The sequence below is a fragment of the Diplotaxodon limnothrissa genome, linkage group LG1, assembly GCF_057381915.1.
Source record: "Diplotaxodon limnothrissa isolate DT_005_m linkage group LG1, D_limnothrissa_male_GT1.1, whole genome shotgun sequence".
Taxonomy (NCBI): domain Eukaryota; kingdom Metazoa; phylum Chordata; class Actinopteri; order Cichliformes; family Cichlidae; genus Diplotaxodon; species Diplotaxodon limnothrissa.
The window spans coordinates 32,370,637-32,396,894 of NC_140596.1; the positions used below are offsets into that span (position 1 = coordinate 32,370,637).

At 38.9% G+C, this 26,258-nt stretch overlaps 1 protein-coding gene across 1 annotated transcript; it reads left to right on the top strand.

Annotated features, from left to right (window-relative positions):
* The first annotated feature begins 978 nt into the window (after window positions 1–978).
* On the top strand, window positions 979–25,929 carry LOC146640055 (CD151 antigen-like). Its single transcript, XM_085357340.1, has 8 exons — window positions 979–1,152; window positions 4,917–5,001; window positions 9,948–10,139; window positions 18,949–19,023; window positions 22,309–22,413; window positions 24,101–24,256; window positions 24,480–24,566; window positions 24,699–25,929. The coding sequence occupies exons 2-8, from the start codon at window positions 4,918–4,920 to the stop codon at window positions 24,756–24,758; spliced, it is 759 nt and encodes a 252-aa protein (XP_085213466.1). The 5' UTR covers window positions 979–1,152; window position 4,917; the 3' UTR covers window positions 24,759–25,929.
* Window positions 25,930–26,258: the final 329 nt, after the last annotated feature.

Sequence of the window (26,258 nt, forward strand, 5' to 3'; positions counted from 1 at the left end):
AGCATTCAAATATCTCAGTGAAGACAGAACAAAGATCTACCACAAAGCAAGAAAGCATGAGACGAGGCTAATCAAAAGGTATTGGCTGAAGCACTTGCTTATTACGCCAACCCTTTTAACAAAAGATCTTTTTGCATGCAGCTCCTGTACACAGGGCTCGAAGCAAATAATAAAACAAAGCAAAAACAAACAAGAAGAAACTTTCCACCTTAGATAAGATGTTTTCCTCTAACAGAAACACATCTCTGCTTTATATTTGTCCTTATCTTGGTTTTTTTTTTTTTTTTTTTTTTGTTTGTTTTTTGTGTTTTTTTTTTTTTTTAAGAAATCTTTTCCCCTTTAAGTCATATTGACTCTCTCTGACTTTGAACAGCTTCTGAGTACTGGGACAAAGCAAGGTTTCTTCCTGTAAGGGAGTTTTTCTTTCCCGATGTAGCAGAGTGCTTGCTCAAAGGGTTGTTGGGGTTTTCTCTCTGTTATTGTAGGGTCTTTACAATATTAAAGCACACTGAATTGACTGTTGTTGTGATTTGTGATCAAATAAAATCTAACTTAAAATTTTACGGGTAGATTGCATCGAATCAATCATAATTACTAAATACTAATCTCAACTAGTAAAATATATATTTTTTTAAATCTTAGAAATGAGACAACAGGTGACTTCTTCATAGGGCAAGATATAAGCCCAGATTGCTGTGTTTAATTTTAGATTTGTTTCACGTTTTATCATTATATTTGAAAAATAACTAGGCTAAGTCTTATGTAATTATTCTTCAACTTTCTTTATACTCTTTATACAAGAGTATATTTCTGCGACTCAAATGTTTAGTCCCGCATTTTTAACAAGCCTTACAAATGCACTTAGATCCTAGATCCCGTCTTTCTCGGCTTCCCTCTTTCCTCCCTGTGACTGTCTGCTCTTACTACACAAAGCATCGCCCCGGGACGTGAAAAACTCAGTAAACGTGCAAGGTGGCCCGGGGTGGAGTCAGCACTCAGCAGCTTCAGCCTTACTGACTGCGTGAGCTCAGCGTTTTGATTCCCTGCCCTCTAGCTTCACTTCCATCTGAAAAACGTCTTTATCCTTGGAAAAGGCGTCCTTTAGGAATACCCACACATTTGTTTCGTCGATAGCAGCTAGAAGAACGGCAGGTAAGTAGAAACAGGAAGTAGTCTGCGTACAAAGGTTAGCGTATGCTGCGGTGCCGCAGTGGCCCGTTGAGGTGGTATTGGAATATTTTGTGAACTAAGCGAAAGGTTTAATTGCTTCTGATGGAAGCTTGGCTTACATGCACTCTTTTATTAAGATGATATAGCGTAAAAAAGTAGGTCGTTTTGAGGGGAAAACATGGCTGTGTAAAACCCCAAAGTTGATTCTGTTCATCTGGACGTAGCGTCAGTGGGAGAATGGCTGTTTTAACATTTACAGCCGCAAAGGACAGTTTTATAAGTGTAGCGTTAGCTTACACTACAGCAGCAAAAGAGATGTGTAACGTAAGTTAAAAACCACAGAAAAAAACATACAATATTGCTTTTATTTCATTTGTTTTATTTAATAGATATGGTTAGCTAGGGGGACTTTTCCTTGTGGTCAATGCTACCTAACGTGGCTAATATGCTTTAATGGGCTAATCTTGGTATTATCGCGAAGCTTTAGGTTTTCTGTTTGAAGCTGCGCCGATCTCAACGCAACATGACACTATCGCACAGCTATAACAGCTCATTAATGAAGGATTTATGCTTATCGATCCCAGTTTGCACACATGTATTGTTAAACTACTGTGGTAAGCCGAACGTACAGTGCTGTGTATGTGAATGTCATCCAAAACGGAGCAGGGTTCCCCTTAAAAAGAGTAAAAAGTAAATTTTGAAACATGTTTAGCTTCCCAAAAACAGTGGGCCTCTGTTTTCATCAGTCACAAGTAGGTTGCACGTAGGTCTTAAAATGTCCACAAACAGGTTGCTGTGTACATTATATGCTTTTATGGAAATGCTGGATGAGGCTGTAGCATTTTGGATGGAAATTTCTAAAATGTAGTTTTTGCATGTAAAGATAAATTAGAAGTAGCAACATTTTATAGGTATGACACTAGAAAGTGACACTAGAGTGGTTTACAGCAACAAAAGCAAATGAAGGTTACATATGGGAGATCTTAGAGGGACAGGCCTCACAAATCTTACAGTTTCCTTTCTCAGAACATTTCTCATCATATGTAAAGCTGTCAAATACAGTGATCAAATGTATGTTTAAAACTGGTGGTTGGTGCTTTAAATCAAGTACAAACAAAATGCTTGATCAACCTTCACTAACCTGCAACATATGTAGCACTTTAAAAAAATCTGTACACTTATGTGGATGATAAAAAATCCTTTCTGCACCCGTTCCAAGTGATTCACCACTGTAATCTCACACAGCAGACAAGACTGCTGTTAGCTCATGGACATGAGTGTGTCAGACAGGTGGTGCATGTTGGCTTTATTTACCAAGAGGTAGTCTTGTTTAATTTCCTGATGAGTAAAGACACCTCATCCTGAAACAAACCAAAGATGGCATGACACATAGCTGTGGAATTGTGCCCTTTGAAAGTAAACCCACTTAACAGAAGTGCTGTTTCTCCTGTAGTGCTTTTTTCCATTCTAAAAAGAAAGCTTTGAGACACTTAAACAGATGACTGCTCCTCTTGGCTCAGCAGACTAATATCCAACCCCGAAAAGCAAAAGGAGGAGTTGTCAGTTATGTCTTGTTTAAATTTAGTTAACAGGAGCACACCAAGAGAGAGACCACCATAACAGATGGCCAACCAACGGAGACCAGACATACTCACTCATTCATGCACAGCCCATGTCTAAATTGACGGTAGTCTGCAGTATGTGGGGGTGGGAAAGCAGATGGGAAAGAAGAGGAGTGCAAGCCTGGGCCTGACTTGCAAGTTTGTAGCGTGAAAAAAAAGTGGATGGGAGATGTGGGAAACAAAGATTTACAGGGAAGCAGTATGTTGTTTTAGACAATGGGATATATAAAACTTAACTTCAAACTTTGTGAAGTGGAGTTGTAATGAGACTGCTCTCAGATTTTAATACAGTGCCTGTGTTTAAATATAGATGGGATCAAATATAAAGAAAAAATGTAGCCATTAAGCACTAATGCAGGTTGATTTTCATTTGTAGTATTAGTAATAAGATTTATGAAATCCACTCTGTTTAAAACATTCATATAATATTAAACAAGTGTTGGATCCTGGTATCAGGCACTAAAGAACTAAGAAGCGGGTGGTTATAATTTGCAGCCGTTGGCTACTGCTCAGCTCCTACTCACTGCTTAGTCATGGATCTCTCTGCATATACATGTAATAACTCAGCTTGCTGATTCTGCCTACACTGCTGATCTGGTGCTCACTCCCCCACATACTACATTAGCTTTGTAACAACTTATTTGTTAAAAGCCTGTTAAAATATTTCACTCCTTTTCTGTTTTATTTATATTGCACCAAATGACAACATAAGTCATCTCAGGGCACTTAAGATAGTAAGGTCAAGACCCTGCTTCACTTTTTAAGCAATCAACACTTTTGGCTATCAGGAGATTTCCTCTCATTCTACTTTTGGAATGTCTAGGTCCCAAAAGTAAGCCTGCACTCAGAGAGCAAAGTGCTCTGTTGGGATACGAGGTCTTTAAGACATGACGAAGCTTGATCATTAAGAAAGAGAAAATAAAATTTGGAGAAATCTGATCTCACTGGCTACTTCCCATCAGTACAGCAGCATTTTGGTTACACTGGAGGCATTTCAGAGTGCTGGAAGGCAACCTTGAGAATCTGAAATGTATCAGCCCTAGCACAAAACCCTGTGAAACCATATGATTAACTTTGGTATGTTTGTGTTTTGTTACTTTAACAGAAGAAATCTGGTAAAGTGTCTAACCATCAAGCCAAAGAGTGTGTTCCAGTCCCAGCACAGTTTAAAATGTAATCAGTGATGGGAAGTTCCTCTGGTCTTAGCTTCTTAGATTTTGATTGTCATACATGACGACACAGTGAGTCAGAATATCAATTTATATGGCAGCCAGAGTTTAAATTGATATTCTGACTTTAATCAAAGTAGTAACTTTGTGTTTTCAGTGTGTGAAGGGTTCACATAATGTCTCAAACCTGTGACCCTTTTGCCCATTTTCAGTGGCTTCCTGTGGTTCTGGTAAAAACTATATTAATATAACTTTAGAAATGAACATGAATGTTAACATTTTTATGTCTCTATACTTTCTTTAGCAATTCTTTACATTCTGCAGTTGTAAAACTGTGTGACTTATAATCAAATTAAAAAGAGGTTTTAATATTTTGTTAACTACAATGCTTGTCATAGCTATAGTCTATCACCTGGCACTTTATCTGCTTACTTTTGGATTCCAAAAACAAAAAATTGAAAGGTTGCCATGGAAAACAACAGTAAGCACATTTATTTGTTCACCACCCGAGCTGTTAGCTTACTGGTATGCTTCATCTCTCGTTGGTCTTTAACTTTTTTTTCTTTTCATTGTTCTTCCCTTTTTTTGAGCAGTGACTGCAGAGTAGTCACATGTTAAAAGATTTATTGTTAGGCTCAAATATGTTTTGTGACTCCACATTGATTTCTTTTGGTTAAAAATTACACAAAAATGTCTTTTGATTGTAAAGGTTACCAACCGGTGGCTTAGACAATAAATTTGCTCTGTTTTTTTAAAGGTGTAAGATAACGGCTTTGTTTAATGGTAGTAAAATACGTTTTTATTTGTACTATAATCACATTTATAGTTATTAGTTGTATGTGTGAAAGCTGGAGATTGTAGTGAGTGCTTGTGTACTGACTGTATAAACAGAACTGAAAATGCTGTTCCGTTATGAAATCATTATAACTGACTGAAAATCTGCTGTCTCTTGTAGCATGGGGGTCTTAGAGGAGAAAAAGGAAACATGTGGGACCATCTGCCTGAAATACCTGCTGTTTGCTTTCAACTTTCTCTTTTGGGTAAGTTTTCATTTAAGCGACCTCGAGCCTGTGCCGAGGAATTAACTGTTGAAATGTTTGCATTGAGCACAGATGCACAAATGCTTTGGACAGATTTTTTTTGTTATATCTGATATCACTGTGGTGGTGTTGTTCCTGCATCATTATAATAATGTTGGTCCAGGATCAATATTGCAACTGACCAGTCACGTTATCGTGAAATACTTACTTCTTTTGGTAAGTATTTCAAGTGTTTTCTTTATTAATTTATGCAATATAAAAATATATTATCAAGTCAGTTTTGCTGTTAGCCAAATTTAGGTTATTAATGTTAGTTTGCTAGTGATAGTTCGTTAATAGCATTAGCTAACTTCTTGCTAATGCTAACTGAATGCTTAGGCAGTGTCATTGGTCAGTTGCAGTGCTGACATCATTACGATGCAACGCAATGTCACAGCAAAGCGTGTAATAGATGCTGGTCCACTGTGTGGATGTCACGCTTTGCCTCTCGTAAGCGTGAAATGGACAGGATGTTCAAGTTGCAGTAAGCTGCAGTACCAGCAGAGGGCGATATTTTGTTTTAAGCAACCACAAATACAGTCACAGGGAACCATTTAAAGAGACATTACTAACACATTTGCGTGTAAATAGATATCAGGCACCTAGCTTAATAATTTCTGGCATACAAGGGGCCTAGAATGTACTTTATACCATCGTTGGTCACGACCATCTTCTTTGCTTTAAATATATTATCTCCCACTGCTGGTACTGCCTCTTAAGCATGTGTGACTTCTACACCCTTCTGGTGGATTCTGGCTGGTGAGATGATGTAAGAACAACACCAATACAGGGGTATTTTTTTCTTTTTCTTTTTTTAAAGAAATCCAATGGAATTGTATATGTTTTACCTGTTGGCTTAGCTGCTAATTTTATTAATTATAACAACATTCCCCCACAAATCAGGTGAGGGGAAAATAATTGAAAGCCACAAGTTTTCACACAAGCTTTAACAAACTAAAGGTGTAAGAGTCTCTCTCCTTTCACACTAATATGCATACACACAGTATACCTTCATATTAACCAGCTCTTTTTGGTAATATGATATAAATAGGAGAAATTGGCTCGAAAACCCTCTCTGAGGACATTAACAAAGCCTTCTTTATTCGGGCAGTAGATAAATGCCTGCTGCTATTCCAGTTCATGTAGTCAAAGGCAAGCTGCATATTTTTACAGAGGACAAAGGCGATGCGTTCAAAGCCTTATTTCCCTCAGACTTTCCAATGTCAAGAATGTGTTGTTCTGAACTCATCATCTGAATGCGTGTGTAAAATAAGAGTCAAACATCAGTGTGGCACCCTTACTGTCTGAACCCCACTCATTCTTGGTGTGAAGTCACACTTGCAGCTCTGCCCATATGTGATAATCATCTGTCTGCCAAAGAATCAGATCTTTCTCAAATTGGCAGACAAATAGAGCATCTTCAGTGCCAGAGTTACAGCCGTGTGAATATTTCACACTAAACCAAATCGTTTGAAATTTGCCTTGCAGTTATTTACATGGTCTCTGGTGGTTATTAAATCAGTTTGGAAAAAGGTATATAGCAACAGTCATTGCAGCCAGAAATATCTTGACTGAAGTTCAGACACCAAAATGAACACTTTGCCACACTATAAAGCATTTCGCTAAATGGCAGCCGTCCATTTACCCCAGGAGTAACATATGGTCACAGTGTCTGGGTTTTTATTGAAGTGCGTGGTTTGATCAAATTTGAAGAGAACTGAACACGCAGATTGAACTCAAATTGAGTGAAGAACAAAATAGGTAAATATTTTTAAATAAGATTAAGATTTACTCAGACATTGCAGGTTTTTCATAAAGTAAAAACACTGCAAGATCAGTTTGGGTTCTTTTGGACCATTACATCTTTGGGGTTTTAGTTTTTACAGTTGTGACATTGATACAGTATTTTCAGGACACTCCCTGATTAAAAATGAGCAAAAATTTTACATTTCATGCATAAAAGGATTTGCTATTTGTATCATTTTGTGTTGTATATGACCTTTTAAATATCATCAAACATCTGCTTCATATCTACAATATTTTAAATACAAACAAACAGACACTACATTACAGTGCAGTACGTTGCCCTTTAAACAAACTACTCCTTGGAGGAAATATTAAAAAGAAATGTAACATTTGGGGATCAGTGATAACTTAAACTTTGTTAAAGATAGACAGAGGAAGCTTCCTATTTGTTCAGACCTTCTCGACTGTCAGATTCTTCCCCTATTACCGCTTGCTGCCACTGGGGGTCACTAAAGCTTGCATGTCTTTTATACAGCTTTTGAATACAGAGAGGTAATAAACTAAAGAAAAACCTGAACCCTAAAGCAAAGGGGTCCAGTGGACTTGATGTGCTGTGCGGGGAATTTTGATGGCATGGTTTAGGCCAAACTGCCCAACCCTAAAAACGATGGTTCACTCTGAATCAATATAATCTACTGGTTGATTGCCACTAAAAGTAAACAGTATAAATAGATTACGAGTAGGGCTGGGCCATATTATACCGTTCACGGTAATACCGGTATAATGTTAGGCAACGATAGGAAAATGAAATATCGCGATAGAATGGGAGTAAAACGCGCATGCGCAGTGCCTTTGTTTTCATACGCACATGGCCGATTGTTGAGTGAAACAGATGAACCAGAATTGGTTTGTAAAAATGGTGCAACTTCCGTGATGTGGAACTGGTTTGGTGTTTGTCCGTCAGATACACAACAAAGCACATTTTTTTGCAGAACATGCAAGCAGCCGTTGTTATTGTCATATTTGTCGGACTAAGATGCTCTTAAATCTGGGAGTAATCTGGGTCCTAAACTCCGTATACTTCAGGTCAAACAACACTGCAGCATCACTTAGAGTTAAAAACTGTCTAAATTCTTTCATCTTTAATAAAACGATCAGCATTGCTGCTTTACCAGGTGTAACTATAAAGTTTAACTTCCAGGCATCCATGAAAACAAAAGTTATTACATTTAACGGAGTTAGAAGTTAGCAGGAAGCTAGCGGAAGTTAGCTCGCTAGTTTCGCTAGTTACCTAAGCATGATATTGCATGTTCTGACTGAGAGATTTCTGAAAAAAATCAAACGTACAGCTCTGCTATCACTTCCAACATAAATGAAGACAGGAAACTAAACAGCAGCGACGTTTGCAGGGTTACTGAAGTTGGGCTAGCTGGTATATAATGATGTGCTACGTGATCGCTAGCGACACAGCTATGTTAGCATAACATAAACAGTGAAGCTGAAGGACGAACACTAACACTTTTCCACTTATAAAAGTTAACGTGAAGGTTCTTCATGGTTAGAGACAAATGCAATCGCATGGCAGGATGCTGTAAACGGACCAAACTTCAGTCAGGAGAACAACTGAGATAATCCATCCACAATACGAGGTTAGTCATTAATATACTGCAGCAACATGGGAATAGAGCAGCTGCCAGAGAATTCAACATTAATGAATCAATGGTACAGAAGTGGAGGAAGCAAGAAGAATGAGTTTAATAAAGTTTGATTTATCTGACTGCTTTGTTTCGCTTAATGTGCCTTATAATCCCGTGCACCTTATGGTCCGAAAAATACGTACTGCACACTGCAGTTTAATGTTGCAAAGCACCTCTTTTTAACTTCAGTGGATATTATACATGGTTATGCTCAGGATATGTCAGCCCATTTCTACTGGAAATGCCTTTTGGTTAAACTTTCAGCAAGGAATTTGCATTTGCACTGTTACATTTTTATAAAGCTTTAATGTACATAAAAACCAGCTTCTTGTTTAAGTGAAAATAAATGGAAGGTTGTCTTTTTGCGCTAGTAATGTTGTGGAGTTGTATTTTGTCTCGCATCAATTATATCGTCGGTTATATCGTTACCGCAAATTTTCAAATATATATCGTGATAAATATTTTTGGCCATATCGCCCTGCTCTAATTACGAGTGAAGAGTGAAGGCTGTTGTGCTACACCTTTGTTTGGTGTTTTACTGCCACTGTTTCTGGGTGTGGTTCTGTCTGAGTCAGTGTCTAGTTTCTGTGGCCATCATCCTCTCTTTTAAATTAAATCTAAATTAGGCAGGCAGTTAGATTGACTGCTTTGGCATGAAGACAGATTTCTGTTGCACTGCTGCACCATCTGCTGACTCGTCTTGCTAATATTGTATTGATTTAATTCTCCTCATATTCTCTTTAACTGTTAGCTCGGGTAATGCCGAAGATGTGAGACAATGGCGGTAGTTTCGTGCTGGGTTTAATGACTAATTCTCTTTAATTAATCAGGCAGTAAACCATATGGTTGCTTTAAAAATGTTTGAAATTGAAAATTGTTAAAGAAGTGCCACAGCTAATGATAGTTTTATTTGAATAAATTAGGCAATTATTTTTGACATTTAATGCGTAAAATGTTAATAACAGCAAACAAATGTCATTCACAATTCTTCGAGCCTGAGCCTAGCCAAGAACTTCATTACTTTGCTTGTTTGGTCACCGTCCAAAAATAACTATAAATAACAAAGAAGCAGCGGTTCCTTAAATGAAAATCATTAAACAGTTAAAGTGCGTGATTTAGTTTCAAATTCTTTCTGTCGAGAAACGATTGATCTGTCGCTGGGGCTGAGTTTGTATTCTCTTTAAACATGTCACCACAGCACCACAACCCCAACCTTCAGTTATCTCGCAACAGAAACTGATTCAGGTCTGGATCCTGTGTGGCAGCGGTGGGTCGTATTTTTGACAGATATTAATTTTAGGCTCCTACTTTGTCACTCTGAAGCCGACTTGGGAGATTAATAATTGAAACCTTTTTATCACTCTCAGCTTCAGTGTTGTTCAGTGTTCTGCACCACAGTCGTGGTTCTCGTTTCCCAGGCTGGCCGCTGGCAGAAACTGAACTCATCATGTGCTCTTCTCCCAGTTGGCAGGGGGCGTTGTAATGGCGGTGGGTGTTTGGACCTTGGTCCTGAAGAGCGACTACATCAGCCTTCTCTCCTCCAAGACCTACGCTGCCTCCGCCTACATATTGGTCCTGGCTGGAGTCATCGTCATGGTAACAGGCGTGCTGGGCTGCTGTGCCACCTTCAAGGAGCAGAAAAGGCTACTGAGAGCGGTAAGAGATCACGTCAAGGTAGAGAGAAAAAACATACGAGTGTGAAAATATCACAGAGTAGAACAGTAACAGCTAAACTGTGCCGCTTAAACAAAAACTGAGAGGATGACAGAGGCTGTAAGTCATTTTGTATATTCCTCCTACTACCATCTGTAATTAGAGAGTTCAACTTTCTTAGCCAACTGCACTTTACAGTATTAGCTCATAAACAATAAAAAAATAACATCATAAACAGTAACTTGTTGTTCTGTTGCTTAATGACTGGTCAGTTTATTACATTACAGCAAATATTGTTCTAAAACTGCCTTGGTGTACAGAACAGGAAGGACATTCAGTTAACTAAGAACAAAAGGCATTTCGAAGCATAGATATCAGTTCAAGAACCAGACTGTGTAAATATGTATGCATGTACTATGACTTAGTATGTACAGTATGTGCTACAATGTAACCACCTCCATTTGGAAAGCCACCATCAATACTAAGCAGGAGTAAAGAATTTGCATTCATACAGATTAGTTGCATGCTGTGGTGCAAATGTTTTCTGCGTGTTTGTTGAGGTATTTCCCCTCTTTGTTGTGATTAGGAGTCATGAGTCAAAAAAGTCATTATTACACATATTACACTGGACACTTTTCTTAAAAGTAATGCAATAATGTTCCTTAATTACTCCCAGGAAAAAGTCATTTGTTATACTAGTCGTTACTTTACTTTCATGTTACTAAATCCTTAATGAGGACACACATCTCTAAGATCTTTCTCTTAGTAGAAACAAGGTACATGAACAGGTAGAAAGTGAGGCTGCAGCCTGATGGGCAGTGTTGGTCAAGTTATTTGAAAAAAGTAATCAGTAACTAATTACTGATTACTTCCCCAAAAAAAGTAATCCCGTTACTTTACTGATTACTTATTTTCAAAAGTAATTAATTACTTAGTTACTTAGTTACTTTTTAAAAACACGATTTACAACCTGAAGAGGTGATAAAGCGATAGATCTTTCAGCCCAATTCTACTTTTTCTACATAATCCATCATACAAAATGTAATCAAATGGAAAAGTCCCTTTTTTAAAACTTGTTTTATTAGTTTTAATCTTTTAACTTTATGCATCAAGCAAAAATTTAATTATATGCAACATTCTCTGACTGGAAGAAATTTGTTTAATATTTAAACCTATTTTCTGCACATTCCAGCACATAAAATAAAATATGTTTTGTGTTTACACTCAGTCTTTCAAATAGATGCAAGTAAAACACAGCAGAAAATAAATAACATCAAAGACTAGCGGTCCTTTTGCTCTATTTTCACCTGTAAAGCAGGAGTAGCGTAGGCGGAGGCTTGCTGACCACTGACCACTGCCCTTGCAGCAGTGGTCAGTGGAAGAATCCGCGAGTTTCTCTGTGAGTTTCCCATTACGTCGTAGCGCACTCGGTGCTTGCTCGGAAGTTTAGGGGTTTTTCTTCGGTGTAAAAAGAAGTTTTCTTCCCACGCACGATGGACACTAATGTTTATGTCACTTTTTATGGAATCAAACTCAAAGTAAGGTCAGTACTTCCACGCTTTAAACGCCGCACGCTCATACTCTCTCCCGCACTCGATATATTATCCATTGTTGATCTGCACACAGCTGTTGTCATCAACGTCGCACTTGCTTACGTCACTGTCATGAGACGTTCTCGCAAAAAAATCACGGTTTTAGTAACGCAGCGTTCCTACGGGAAAGTAACGGTAATCTAATTACCGATTTTGCAATAGTAATCCCTTACTTTACTCGTTACTTGAAAAAAGTAATCTGATTACAGTAACGCGTTACCTCTGCTGATGGGTCATCAGTTTGTTACCTGTTGGAGTTAAGGGTCTGACTGCTGGGCTCGGCATTCACTCAGCTTTCATTTTGGGTTCTTGGCTAGCTTAGCGTTAGCATTTTGTCTTGGTAAATGCTTGTAAAGAAACGAGGTTGTGTTAGTAGCATAATGTGGCTGTTTCTGTCCTGGATGCAGTTTTCCACTTTACTATTTATCTCATTCATTTGTGCAATAAAAGTAAATGGCCATATTCATGCTCTAGACTGTGTTGGTGTTTTCCTCCTCTGACATGCAAACTGAAATCAACAGATTGTAGTGGAAGTGCAAGAACCGATAACTGGTATCAATAAGCAGACAGTCTAACAATTCCCAGGAATTGGACTACCTGGAACTGGTTTTCTACAAGAACCGGTTCTCGATTCCTCATCGTTAATCATCTTGATAGAGAATCGAACAAAAGGCAGCCAGCGTCTTTGCACTTTTAATGCCCTTAAAAAAGCCTGGAGAATTATTCTTGAAGATCACGGTGTTTCTAAAAAAATGTGGCCATAAGACATGTCTGTTTGCCTTATTCCATGTATATTTGCGCAATGCGACAATACAATGTAAAGGGGTAGTTCAAGACTTGTACACAGTACTATGCAGACAGACATACACACAGACATGATGAGAGCAGTCGAGGTTGAGGTGTCAGCCTCAGTTGCATTCACTTCAGACCAAACAAACACTTGATGGGAGCGTGTGCCCATATTTGATTTGGCACACGTCGTACACAGACTCAGCACAGGGTTCTGCCAATAGAGACACCTGCATGGCACTAAAACCAGCTCAAAATAGAAACGCATAGAAACCCACTCTTGCACAAACGCTCACTGTGCTCATCCAAACATTTCCACATGGTAAACTTATGCAAGCGCACCACTGTGGGCAGAGCTTAAATGTTTGTGTTACAAGCTTTGCCAGAACAGCTTTGCTTCATTGGCATAAGTCCACTTACTGTAAGTATTTTCTGTATTACAAGAATAGCATTTCAAACAAAGTTATGTGTTATTGATGACATTGATTCTTCCCTCACAGGAAGCAGGAAAGGTATTGTTGTCTGCATAGCCTCATATGCCAGTAGGGTGCTCATACATTATCTTATTCTTGCATTTTATTAGTGTGCTAGTGATGAGCAGCACTGTTTGTAATGGCTAAAGTTACTGAAAAAGACTCCCTTTAATTTCCTATCTGGAAACAGCCAACCGAAAAATATTCAGTCACATGCAAGTGGAATTACGATCTAGTTAAATGGAAAAACAAGATTAGTTACCTCATCAAGATTGGTATCTTGATGATTAGGAAAGTTTTTTGTTGAGTATAATTGATTTGGAGCTGTCTGTTGCTTTTGTCCTTATTGAATTTTGAAGAACAATACACTCAAATGTGGGTGTTGGCTGTAGTTCTCAGAGCAACGAGTGATGGGAATCTGGGCTTTCGATGTTTCAAAATGTAATTAAATAGCCTAATAGATTTGTGTAAAATACATGAAGAAGTACCCACTTTCTCCATTTTATTTGATTCATAACGAGATGCGTGCACCACCTCTTATCGTTTTTCTGTGTGTGGGAGGGGGGGTTGAAATGCTTGGTGCAACTCGAAGAGTTGAGATTAGGGCGATAAATCACGGTGAAAGAATGAACTTGTCGACAAGGAGAGATGCTATCGAGATTGTTAAAGAGGGTGAGCATAAGGGCGGGGGGTGGGGGTGGGGGGGGGGTGGAGGCGGATTAATTGTTGTTGTTATATTTTGTGTGCGGTGAGTGCCTGGTACCTGCTGAGAGTACACAAGAGCGGCGGTGATTGGCAGCACAGTCCTGTACCGTAAAGGTCACAAGTTCTAACAGCAGAAAAAGCTGATCCAGCCTTGGCGTCATCAGGACATTCTGCAGCTGTATGACTTAAACAAAGTCACTGCAGTTGCCTTTTAATTAAAGCGAAGGTCCTGTCAGACAGTAAGTAAAGATGTTTGCGATGTATGCTCTGTGCAAAGTATGAGAAGTCAGAAGGACAAAGGAGAACAACTGTCCTGTGGGAAGAGTCGGTTGGGATCTGTCTGCAAACACACAACTTCATTGTGTTGTTGGAGAAAAGCAAAAGAACAAAGGAATGACTCGGGGAAAGCAGAGAGAAACTTTTGCTTTCCAAATGACAGAGCCAAATGGAAAGCAGTCCAAACAGAGGCCGGATCCACCTGTGGAGAAACTGACTTCATGCAGTTTGACTGCACATGTTACAAGCTCGAGTGTTCCTTGGTCTCTGCCCTGCTCTCCCTTTTCTGTGTTTGCCTTGACTTCTTAATGCATTTACAATATAGGGCATTAGTGTATCAACTGAAAGACCACAAAAACTGCTTACAATTTGTTATTAATAATCAAGGTATTGATGTGTTTGATATGAAAGATACCAGCACAAATGAAAAACTGGAGCAGTCATTCCACTTTGAGTCGCACCGTCTCTCATCATCGGTTTTACTTCAAATCATTTTTTTCTTATCTGCCTATATTTGTTTTTTTTTCTTTCTTTCATTTGAATTATATTTATCTCAGTCAACAGGCAGACAGTTTTGCATGCAGAAGCAGAGGTTAATGATGGCTACTTTATAGTTCAATTAAACTTGCAGCCTGCCTGTTCTGTTAACTGGTGGGTTTTTGCAACCTGGTTAAAGATCACTGTCAACATTTGACAAGCCACACAGCTGATTCTGAGATCTCTCATAGGTTTCAAGAAACTAGAAGAAAAATTTGGTGTTAGTGTTAAAGCCATTCCTACTCCTGTAAATACATCTAAATGTGGCAGAAATAATGACATACATAATTCTTTGTGTAAAGCTTGGTCTCGGTTTGTGGTCTAAATCGTAGAGTTGGTGCTTAGTTTGACATCTTTGAATAGCCTCTCTGTTTGTGTTTGTGTGCTTGTTTTTTGATGCATGGTGCATTTTGAAGAGTTAGGATTACAGCCATGAATCACAGCGAAGGAATGAACTTGGCAAGAGAGAGCAAACATGGAGAACATAATGGGAGTTTTGTGTGTGTGTGTTTGTGTGTGTGTGTGTACACCATCCTGACTTTATGTTGCACATCAAAAGAAGCAAATTCATGGCATCTTGTCGCTACATCTTGGAGGCATTTGCATTTTTAACTCATTAGGACATCTTCATCCAGAATCTTTTATTTATGAATTTCAAATCGTCCATAAAAGTGCAGCTGACGTCTCCCTCTTCTATAATAAATTTGACTGATCATCTTATTTATTTATATATTTTTAATATCATTCAGCTACATTTGCTGGCGATATTGCCTGCATGCATTTTTTCCAACTTACCTTTTATGAGCTGGACAGGTAAGATAATTTTTCAGTCCACATGGAAAAAACAAGAGCCTAAAATATCATGTCATCACTACCTAATAACCAATATGTGTTTCATATTGTACCAAGTCTTTTAAAAACAAAGTGCATAAAGATAGAATTTCAAAATCGCTCTTTGCTAAATTATTCTTATATCTATTGAGTGTAGGCACAACAGTGGTTCATCTTTTGACTTGGGTGCCTTTTTATACTTGATTGAATCATAGGTCAGTGTTAAGTGGCTTGACAAACAACATGTGCAAAGGTTTTTGAAAGACCTTTAGAAAGCCAGAAGAGCTATTGCTCAAGATTACTTTAAAGACTTTTGAAAAAGTGGCTCAAGAGGGCTGCTTCAAGACTTTTGCACATTACCTGTTGAGAGAATTCAATAAAAAAACTTAAACTACAGGTAATGGGTAAATAGATAAACAAAAAACTAAATAACTAATAACCACTATCAGAAAGTTGTGGACTTCTGATTCAAGTTTCTCCAGTTTGAGGATTTTATATTTTTTAAATAATCAACATTTTTAAGAAATGCAGCTGAACCTTTGCATTCACCAGCAAGCAAAGTGCATTTAATGAGTAAGGCGATTACACGCCCCGCTAGCAACTAAATTACAAAAGGTGGCTGGTTCAGTACCTTGAAAGGCCAACACTCATCCAACTGTGATCGGTACGATTAAAAGTCACCTTCAGCATGACTTTGTTGCTCCAGGCTTAGTAATTGTAAAGGCAGCACTACGCTTCCAATAAAACCTGAAATGGAGACACAGTTAAACATTGATGTGCATGCAAATATGGGTTTCTTCTTTGCAGCACTATATTGTTCACTGTGGCGGAGGTACATTCAGATGAAGGAGAGAAAATGTTACATACACTCTGGAGTAAAACACATGCTGTCAAAGTAGGACACTAAAAGCCAAAGAAATCTGTTCAAATATTTTCTAATAACCACAGCAATGTGCGAGTGATTTGACTCTGATATGTTAGCTGTGTGAGAGAAAAAATGGTAAATGGCCTGTATTTATATAGCGCTTTACTAGTCCCTAAGGACCCCAAAGCACTTTACATATCCAGTCATCCACCCATTCACACACACATTCACACACTGGTGATGGCAAGCTACAGTGTAGCCACAGCCACCCTGGGGCGCACTGACAGAGGCGAGGCTGCCGGACAATGGCGCCACCGGGCCCTCTGACCACCACCAGTAGGCAACGGGTGAAGTGTCTTGCCCAAGGACACAACGACCAAGACTGTCCAAGCCGGGGCTCGAACCGGCAACCTTCCGATTACAAGGCGAACTCCCAACTCTTGAGCTACGATCGCCCCAAAAAGAAAACTGTAGTTCAGTCAGAAAGCCTACATGGAAAGGATGCAGTGGAGTCTGAGGCCAACACAGTGCTTTAGAAAGCATTTTATTCATATGAACCTGCTGAGAGTCATTTTGGCAGTAATTACCCTGTACCCTTAAGTCACCCGGGAGAAGACTGGAAGCGCAGACGTAAAATGAGAGAGACTGTGCCTGAGATCTCGAGGAGGCCCGCAAAGTCGATGCAGTCAGTAATTCGTCTCTATAGCCAACAGCAAGTTCTCTGTCACGCCCTGTGTACGTCACTGTCCGTGTGGGATCAGTCTGGAAAAGCTGTGCGTGCGATTGTGTGCAAAGGAGTGAGAACAGGCAGAGCCACACGACACAGTTATGTCACAGTATCAGGGAAGTGGCCTTAATTCTATGTATGTTCAATTGCAACTGTATATACTGTAGGCTGCAGGTGATGTTGTCATTGATGTTTAAAATATATACATATATAAAATATTAAAATATTTACATATATAATCATAAATTGGAGGAAGGTGTTTTTTTTCTATGGAATGTTATTACTAAAACCACAGATTTATATTTGGGGTATAATATAAGTGAGAAAAATCTAATAATCCTGTTGCCTAATAAGAGTTTCAGATGACATCAGAGACATTTTAAGCAAGTTTTCATCATTGTTTTGACTTTTTTTTCCTTTTTGCAGCAGAACATTTTACACCTAAAATATATTATCTAACTCAATAGTCTCCGGAAATTAAAGAAGGAGAAATTAGATGTGAAATATCATTGAAAATGCGATAAAAGCGTATCTAATCCTGCAGTGTCTCCTTTATAAGTCATCCCACAGATGTCCTCATACACGCGTATGAGATCACTTTACACGTGGTAAGTATCAAATCCAGATTAATCCAATCATGGGAGGAAAATGATGTAAAAACAACATCATGCCAGGTGTGCATGGATTAAAAAAAACGAAACTATATCTGTATTTTCATGTGTTGTCTTTCTCTTCAAACCCTCAACACTGCATCAAATGCATCTTGAAGTCTGCTCAGCATTCAGGCTCAGAGCTGCTCGGAGATCTAATCAGCAGCAGCTATCAAATCAAAGGCCCAAGTCCTTTTTACCGGGCTGATTTTCTCCCCTGTGGAAGCAGCAGTCCAGAGGAATTTAGGCCAAGGTTTGGGTCAGATAATAATCTCTTCTTGTCTTTAATTCTGAAGAGGAGAAGTTCAACTTTTCACTTGGCTTGAAAGGCAGACGCTCCCCCTAATTTTCCAATGGGCTTGGTCACGAATCAGATGCAAATGATAAACTCTGTGACATGTGCCACTCTGCAGTGACTCAAAAGTTTTGCAGTTTCATCCTGGAATCTTACTCAGAGCAAAAGAGCAGAACAAGAGTGGATGATTAAGCAGAGAACGGTATTATTGTAATTTTGTCATCTGTTTTATGTTCTGGCAGAGTCATTTATCTACTTTACACTGTTACAAGGCTCTTAAGTCCACCTGTATGATATAATACCGTCCTTGGATTGGGTTATATCTACATGCATGAATGCCATAAACACTCAGTCTTGTGAATTTCCCGAATGTGTGAAATTTTTGTCTGTGTAAAGCTCTGCCATTTACTACCCTTAGAGTTCTAGAGTTCTACTTACAATATTTATATCAGCTGTACATTACTACATTAGACATTCTTGTTTTGACAGACAGCATCATAACAGTTTTGAAATAATGTCATTTAAATGTGTAACTTTTTTTAAAATGACAATTTAATGCTGCGTAATGATGCGTGAGCGTAATCAAATACTCTAAGGGAGGTTGTTGCATAGAATTCTTTCTTTGGTCATTATAGATAGACAGACAGCTTTTGCTTCACTGAAACAATTACCCACATCATTCCACCACTTTTATACTCGCAGGAACATTTCTCCTCCAAAGGTGTGTGACTGTGCAACTTTCTGCATTGTCTAGTTTTTGTATTTCTGATAGACAGCTTAATATAAGTTAGCCAACCCTTTGCCATTGCATTGTTTCTGTTTGGTTCTACCTCTCTAACAGTGCTGTGTGGATGACTTTGCTGCATGAGTGGGTTTGATTACATTATTCTTGCTCAAGGAAGGATGACACAAGGCCTTGGAAAGGAAACATAGTTCAAGCTGGCTTAAGAGAATCATGTCAAAGTGGTGTCAAAGGCAGCCCCGCAAGCTGCCACATCACATTTGTAACCAACTGGTCGTGTCGCTTTATCACCATCCACTAACTGTAATTCCTTCTTCTCTGTGTTTCCAGTACTTCATTCTGCTGCTGTGTATCTTCCTGTTGGAGATCCTGGCCGGTGTCCTTGCTTATATCTACTATCAGCAGGTAATTCCCATTGTATCATTAAAAAAAACACCTTTCTTGTAATGTATGTATGTGTGAAATTGAAGGAGGAGCAGGTGGCAGATATTGCAAGAGTGGATATTTATTTTAGATGACAAAAAATGTAATTTCAACTCAGGTTAGCATTTTGTAACTTATTATAGCATCTTTAGTAAATCTGTGTTACCATCTCGCGTCGACTCCAGTCTGCTGTATTACAGTAAATCATCATCTGATATTAAAAAATGATGTTAAGGTGTGTAGCATATATTGCATTGTGCAAAAATTCAATAGAGCATGCTTGACAAATGTGTTGTGTCTCCTAATCCAAGCACGTAGTCAAAAGCATTGTAATAATACACAGACAACTGTTTCATTTCCCACATGGCATGTGCTCTGCTGTAATTTTAACCACGACAAAAACCAGCGTGAGAAACGAGATTCCAGAAAGGCCGTATAAGACGGCCCATTAAAAATACAAATATCTGACTGCCCATATTACTTGTGGTACATTGAGTCCAAATGGAATGAAAAATGCCTGCAGCAGGACACATAATAAGCCTGAATGCACTGTGTCAGAATCATTTCAAAGCATTTGCTTTGATTTTGAACTCAAATACACAGAATTTTCAAACTTATTTCATTTCACTCCACTAAAGAATGAAGAACCTTACTGGCAGGTTAATGACTGAAAAAAGTAGAAACACCACAGACTGTGTACTAAATGCACACGGTTTGGTTTTCAAGTGATTATTTTCTCGTGTGTAGTTAATGTATAAGCTAAACTAAAACTGACAGCCTCCCTCGGCACATTTCTGCTGTACCACTGTAGAGTTATACTGACTGCACTGCAAACGAGCAAATGACAAGCATTTTTCCTTTAGGAATATTAACATGACATTGCTCTCTACCAACATCGCTCCCACCCCGCTTAGTCTTATTGTAGCTCAGGAACAGGACTTTTCTCAGTCTAGAGGTACACTGTTTTCACTTTAACTGCCTCTTTCATTAATGCACAGTTCATGAGCAGCCACTGAGGTCCATGGCTGTGTGCCGCTTCCTAAAGCTCTGTCTACTTTACTTGCCTCAAAATATTCTCACAAGCATTAAGTTGTGTTAAAGTCTCTAAAGCCTCTTCCCCTGTTATTAATCTTTTCACTCTCTCTGCTAATAAGTTGTGAGAACGATACCAAGATGAACAACTCATGTAACATGCTTGTAATTCACAAACGCACCCATTTTTAGCTACAGATTCTGCACAAGGGATTTGCTCAGACTTTATTTTGTTTTTGTAATCAGACATGATCATAAACCTCTTTGTGATTGCTTTGTTTGCGAGCTGCTTCCGTAGGTTGCTCATAGTTTGCATGAATTACTTGTCTGCAAACCTTCACCATTTAACTTTCACTATTATTACAAAAATAATTCTCATTTTTCAGGAGCCATTTGAAATTTCTCTCTGTCCCCAAATGGCTGAGATTTAGTGAACATGGTCAAACCTATGCAGAGGTGGTTATTCTGTCTGTGTTCAGACAGAAGTACCATGACACAACATGATATCCCTGTAAAGCTCGTTTTGTGTTCTTTCCAAAATCATTTTATATTTTGTCTCTAGCAAATATCTAGTAAATTGTAAAATGAGCTCACTGCTGGTCTGATCTTAAAGAAAAAAGTGTTAATAGACTTCAAACAGATGCCATGTATTAAAATACACACCTTATTCATAGACTGTTTTTAACAGGTTGTATTCATGCTGGTTTCTGATCTAAAGTTGTGCTTTGTAATATAAGAGTGACAGGGTTGGGCACTAGCAAAGTACTGAGCTTGCCCATAGTTTGATGAATGAAGCTGACTTGTCTACAAACACTCACCATTTTACTCTCTAAACCAGCGGTCCCCAACCCCCGGGCCTCGGACCGGTACCGGTCCGAGAGTTGTTTGGTATCGGGCCGCGACAGTTGAGGCTCAGGTGTGAAATGTATGGTTTTCAGGGTTTTTATCAGTTTTCAGCGTTATTTTGTTATCCTTTTTATCGTTAACTCTGTTTTCCTGGGTCTTTTCACGTGTGTTATGAATAAATCTTATTTTTTTCGGTACCGGTACTAGTTTTATTTTGTTGTATTTATCCGCAACACCTTAAAGGCCGGTCCGTGAAAATATTGTCGGGCAAAAAAGGTTGGGGACCGCTGCTCTAAACTGTAGTAAAACTTGAAAAAGTGCAATGCAAAACAGAAAACGTTGTGCCTCACCACAAGACGCAACTTTTATGTTGAAGGTAAACAGTCTTTGTTTACAGTGTGCGTCACACTTTTCAGAGTTTCTCTACGACTTGGCGAATAGTTTGCTACTGTTTGCAGACAAGTCTGTATGTGTCATACAAATGATTCGCAACCACAGCGACCTACTAGCAACACATGTAGGTTTATACAGTGCAGCACCGTATACTTACTAGTGACAGCTAGCAACCTCCTGGAACAGCTTATAGCCAGAAATACATTTTTTCCTAGCAAGCAGTGGTTGTCAGGGGGTCACTGACGCTGACAGTTTCCCAGGGATTGCCAGCAACCTTCAGCAGCAAATTGCAACTGGTGGTCCAGCCTTGTATGGCCTATTATTATCATTAACAGAAAACAAGCTAACAAAAGAAAAAGCATAATTCAAGTATATCAAATACCCATGATGCTGTTCTTGCTTTTAAATGAATATGTATTCAATAAAACAGCAGACTCCCATACTGGCTCTCTCATACTTACGGAGTCCCTTTAAAATGTGAATGACTGTTTTCATTCACCGCTGCAGTGTTTCTGAAACTGTCAACAGGTAAAATGAAAACCTGAACACCTCCTCTTCTTTCCTCTTCTTTGTTTTCACCTCGCGTCTCTCATCTTTCTCTGCCCTCCCTTCCTCTCTTCATCATTCATTCCCTTGATATCTCCTTCATGCTTTGATTTACAGTGGTTTCCCAGCTGGCTTGTTGCCATAGAAACTGAGCCCCCCAGACCTTCCACTCCTGCGTTTTCTGCCACTGGTCTAGAGAACAAAAAAATAAATAAAATAAAACCCAAAAAACAGACTTCCTCTGCTTTTACACTAGCTTCGTCTTCATATGCCTCTCTGTTGTTAGAAGTACTTCCGTGATGTGTATTTTAAATCCCGTGTGCTATGATGTGCTGGAGAATCAGTAGTCGAAGCGACAAATTCATCACTTTAGGTCATGCTCTGTCGTGCTGCCTTCCCATTTTTGTTGGCTGATACTACATGTACACCTGTGTGCGTGTTTCTGAACAGTTGAATGATGAGCTGAAGCAGAACCTAAAGAAGACCATGACTGACGAGTATAATCAAACAAACTCCGAGCACATCACCAAGGCTGTAGACAAGCTGCAGCAGGAGGTAAGTGTCTGCAATGGATGAAGGAGTCCAGACACAAATGTTGTGCAGCTTTGTGAGATTTCTTTGCACATTTGGATTTCTACATTGGCCAGCGTGGATGGAATTTAGGTTGTTGCGTGCATCCACTTTTTCATATTGCAAATGAACCTGGACTTCCAAGCCAAAGTCACATGGACTCACATGTGGTTTGTTGATTGGACAGCCCTCATGCTACCCTATCATCTCATCAGATTAGAGATTTTGGAGATGGGAGCGAGTCAAAGTAAATCCAATTCAGTCCACGACTTCATCTAAGCATGATGGACTGGTCTGCACTCTCTGCTGTAATTTACCTTCTCTTCTAGCCAAACGAGCTGACAGTGCGTTAAGGAATGTGTAAATCTGAGGTGCTGTTAAGACTTCTGTTAGTTTTTATACTCATTGCTTAGTTTTTTGAGTATAAAATCTTGTCGTTCACACATCAACATGTAGTCATTCTTCTAAACTTCATTTTGCATAATTTCCAAAAAAACATGAATTTGCACTATTAAAGGAATTTGTAAATGTTCTTTTAATGGAGTCATTTTTATCATATATTCAAATAGCATCAGTATGAGAACAGAACTACAGTATACATGCATACATACATTTCCCTCAAAGTAAATATGAGGAAAATGTGAATCTTAAAGTTTACTTTAAAAATAAAACAATTGGCTCAAACTGAGTTGTAAATCTTGAGCAGGAGCTGCACCTCCGTTGAATATGGAAACAACATTTGGATTTGCAAAACAATTCACATTTCAATCACAACTGTATTTTACTTTACAGCGGGCCTTTTTGAGTGCAGCTTTTCAAGTTTTGCCATCAGATTTGATTGTGAATTCGATTTTGATATCAAAACTATTTGATCTTCATGTGAAAAAGAACATTTTCACAACTAAGTACATCCCACGACTCGGTAGCTTGGAGAACCACCTTTAGCAACAATAACGTAAAGTAACCATTTGCTGCGTGACCTTGTCAGTCTCTCACATCGTTGTAGAAGAATTCTGGTCCGCTCTTCTTTACAGTGTTGCTTCACGTCATTGAGGTTTGTGGGTGTTCGTTCATGCACAGTTTGATACCTTGCTCAGCCAGTTGTAGATTTGCTGCTACTGATTGATCTGCTGCTTGACCCAGTTTGGCCAATTAGCAATTATACATATTTGACTCTAGAATATTTGGTGTACAGAGAGAGGAATTCATGATTGATTTGATTACTGCAAGGTATCATCAGCCTATTTAGGCCAGCTTAAGTTTACTTTAAAGACAGGAATGTGGGAAATGGTTATTCTGACTCTATCGAAAGTCAACAAAATCCACTTACTGACTTGCAGTATAAAAAACCCCTTTGTTTAAACGCTAAAAAAAATAAAAATAAAAATGGCACATTAAGGTTTTACATAAATGTAATTTCCAGTTTTAACGTGAAGCCAAGCAAACTGCCTGCTGATGCCTAATGTTTGCCTTACTGGGGGAATCAATCATCTTATAATGCTCGTAATAATGCTTTGAACCAAGAGAACACGTATGCAGAGTTTTGCTCAAGTGAAGTGCAACACTTAATTATTTGTTATCAGTGTAAACCAGTTCTTTCATGGATGTTTGTCTGAGTCTTTTATACTTTCCTGCTGTCAGTGAAGTGTTTTTCCTCCATCTCCTCCATCAGTTCAAGTGCTGTGGGAGCAACAGTTCAGCTGACTGGGCTGAGAGCGTCTATATTCGCTCTGGTGCAAAAGGCAGGAAGGTGCCTGACAGCTGCTGTAAGACCATCACCAACATGTGCGGTATAAGAGACCACCCATCCAACATCTACAAGGTGGAGGTGAGTGCGTGAACGGTGTCGGGGGGTGGGGGTGGGGAGGGCTTCATCTGTATTTCTCTCATGTCTCGAGATGTCAGCATAGAGGCGGTGTGGCGTGAGCGTAGCAGAAAAAAGAACAGCCATCACATCCAAACTGTATACATAACATTGTTTGCAGTGAGACTCCAGCAACACTCCCACATCAACTGATGCAACATGAAGACAATCTTTGTTTTTCATTTAGGGTGGTTGCATCACTAAACTGGAGAATTTCATCTTGGACCACCTGAAGATCATTGGAGCCGTCGGTGTTGGGATCGCTTGTGTACAGGTGAGCAAAAAAAATAAAGAAAATGCCTTTAGCATTGTGCTTACACACAGAGACTCAATAAATGTATGTACACCTATGGAGAATACAGCTTTTCTAAATTACGTTTTTATTTTCATCTGTTTTAATCCCCAGATCATCGGGATGGTGTTTACATGCTGCCTATATCGAAATCTAAAGGCAGAGCCGTACTAAGAGAAGCAAAAGAAGAAAAATGTGTGAGTGAAGGAGGTAACTTCATCACCGCATGCCATACTCAAATAGCCCATAGGTTCTTTTCTTTGTCCTCCGCATAGGGGAGGATTTGTTTGGCAAGGGATCAAATTGCATATCTGAGCATCTCATTTTGGTAAACAAAGGGTAGAAAAAAAACCCACTACAAGGTTTCTTGAAGTAATTAGGCTCTCAAATTGCACTCTCAGCTCCATCTTCAAGATCACAGCACTCTGAGAAAAAGCCTCAGAGAGAAACTGATGAGAATTTTAACTGATTGTGTAAATTAGTGTGAGACAGCCTCCCTGGGACTCAAACATTGTAGTTTTCTTCCACTCGGATTCCCTCAATGTACTTTTATATGTGTAGACCAGGTGCTACACCCGAGAGTGGTGTAAAGATCAGTGGAGTAAAACTGGCACTTTGCAGGAAAATGTTAATCCTGGTCACAGCAGCTTCTTTTCTCCATCAGCATAGCTTAACAAGCTCACCTCTGGGGCCCTCTTCAACTGCAGTAGTGTTTAGTTTCCACATTAACAAGACAGTCCTGTGTTTTAGATCTTCTTCTGTAATGACCTTTAAACATGGGAACAAATATATATATCATCTATTTTCTTTTACATATGTACTTTCTTATGAGCTGTTAATACTTTTGCCTTTATTACCTAATCTGTCTCCTTACTGAGACGTGTCTGATCATGTTTTAAGTCTCCTAAGAACACATTTTCTGCCAGAATGAAGGTGAACAGGTTAGTGCCTTGCTCAGCACCATAACTGTGCCATTTGATGTCCTAACACCAGCCTTTAAACACGGTTTGACTAGTTTAGGTGTAAACACTGATCTCATTGAAGGGAGTTTGTGATTATGAGCAGTCCCACTGATATTGTTCAAACGAAAGTGCGTCTTGTTTTTGATTTTATTGCCTTTTGTTTTTATACACTGATGCCAAAGTCATCAACTGTAACACTGGACCTACTCTGTCTCCTCCAGCCTTATTCCTATACATACTGATGTCTCTGTTTTTGTAAATGAAGATTTTTTTTTTTACTCTGCTATAAACTGCGACTATATTATTGTATTTAATACACACTATAGAAAATGATATTCTCTCACTGTTAGTAATGATCTTTCCTTTGTGCCTCAAAGCTAAAACCAGGCTAATCTGCTGTATTTCTGTCCTCCTGGTAATCCAGGATGTATTTTAGTTTAAATAAACATTGATTAAAAATGTGCTTTGCTTCTGCTGTGTTTGCTCTCATAGGAGAACATTAGCATTGTTAATGGTGTATTTTAAACAGCAGTATTGCACAAATACTGAGTGATGCCCTTCACAATAAAGGTTCACTCAAGTCATGTCATCACAGAAACTGCCAAAAAAAGGCCCTCACATTATTGTATAAAGACAAACCATGTGCCTGTGACCAGTGGCCCTTACCAAATTGGCACCAGCTTACAGGTGCATTAGTGTATTAACCAGAAGT

What these genes read in the sequence shown, in the direction of transcription:
- LOC146640055 (XM_085357340.1), top strand. Translation starts at nt 4,918, where the DNA reads ATGGGGGTCTTAGAGGAGAAAAAGGAAACATGTGGGACCATCTGCCTG. An exon ending in CCAACATCTACAAGGTGGAG is followed by an intron (nt 24,257 to 24,479) that starts GTGAGTGCGTGA and finishes TTTTTCATTTAG; the next exon opens with GGTGGTTGCATCACTAAACT. An exon ending in TTGGGATCGCTTGTGTACAG is followed by an intron (nt 24,567 to 24,698) that starts GTGAGCAAAAAA and finishes TTTAATCCCCAG; the next exon opens with ATCATCGGGATGGTGTTTAC.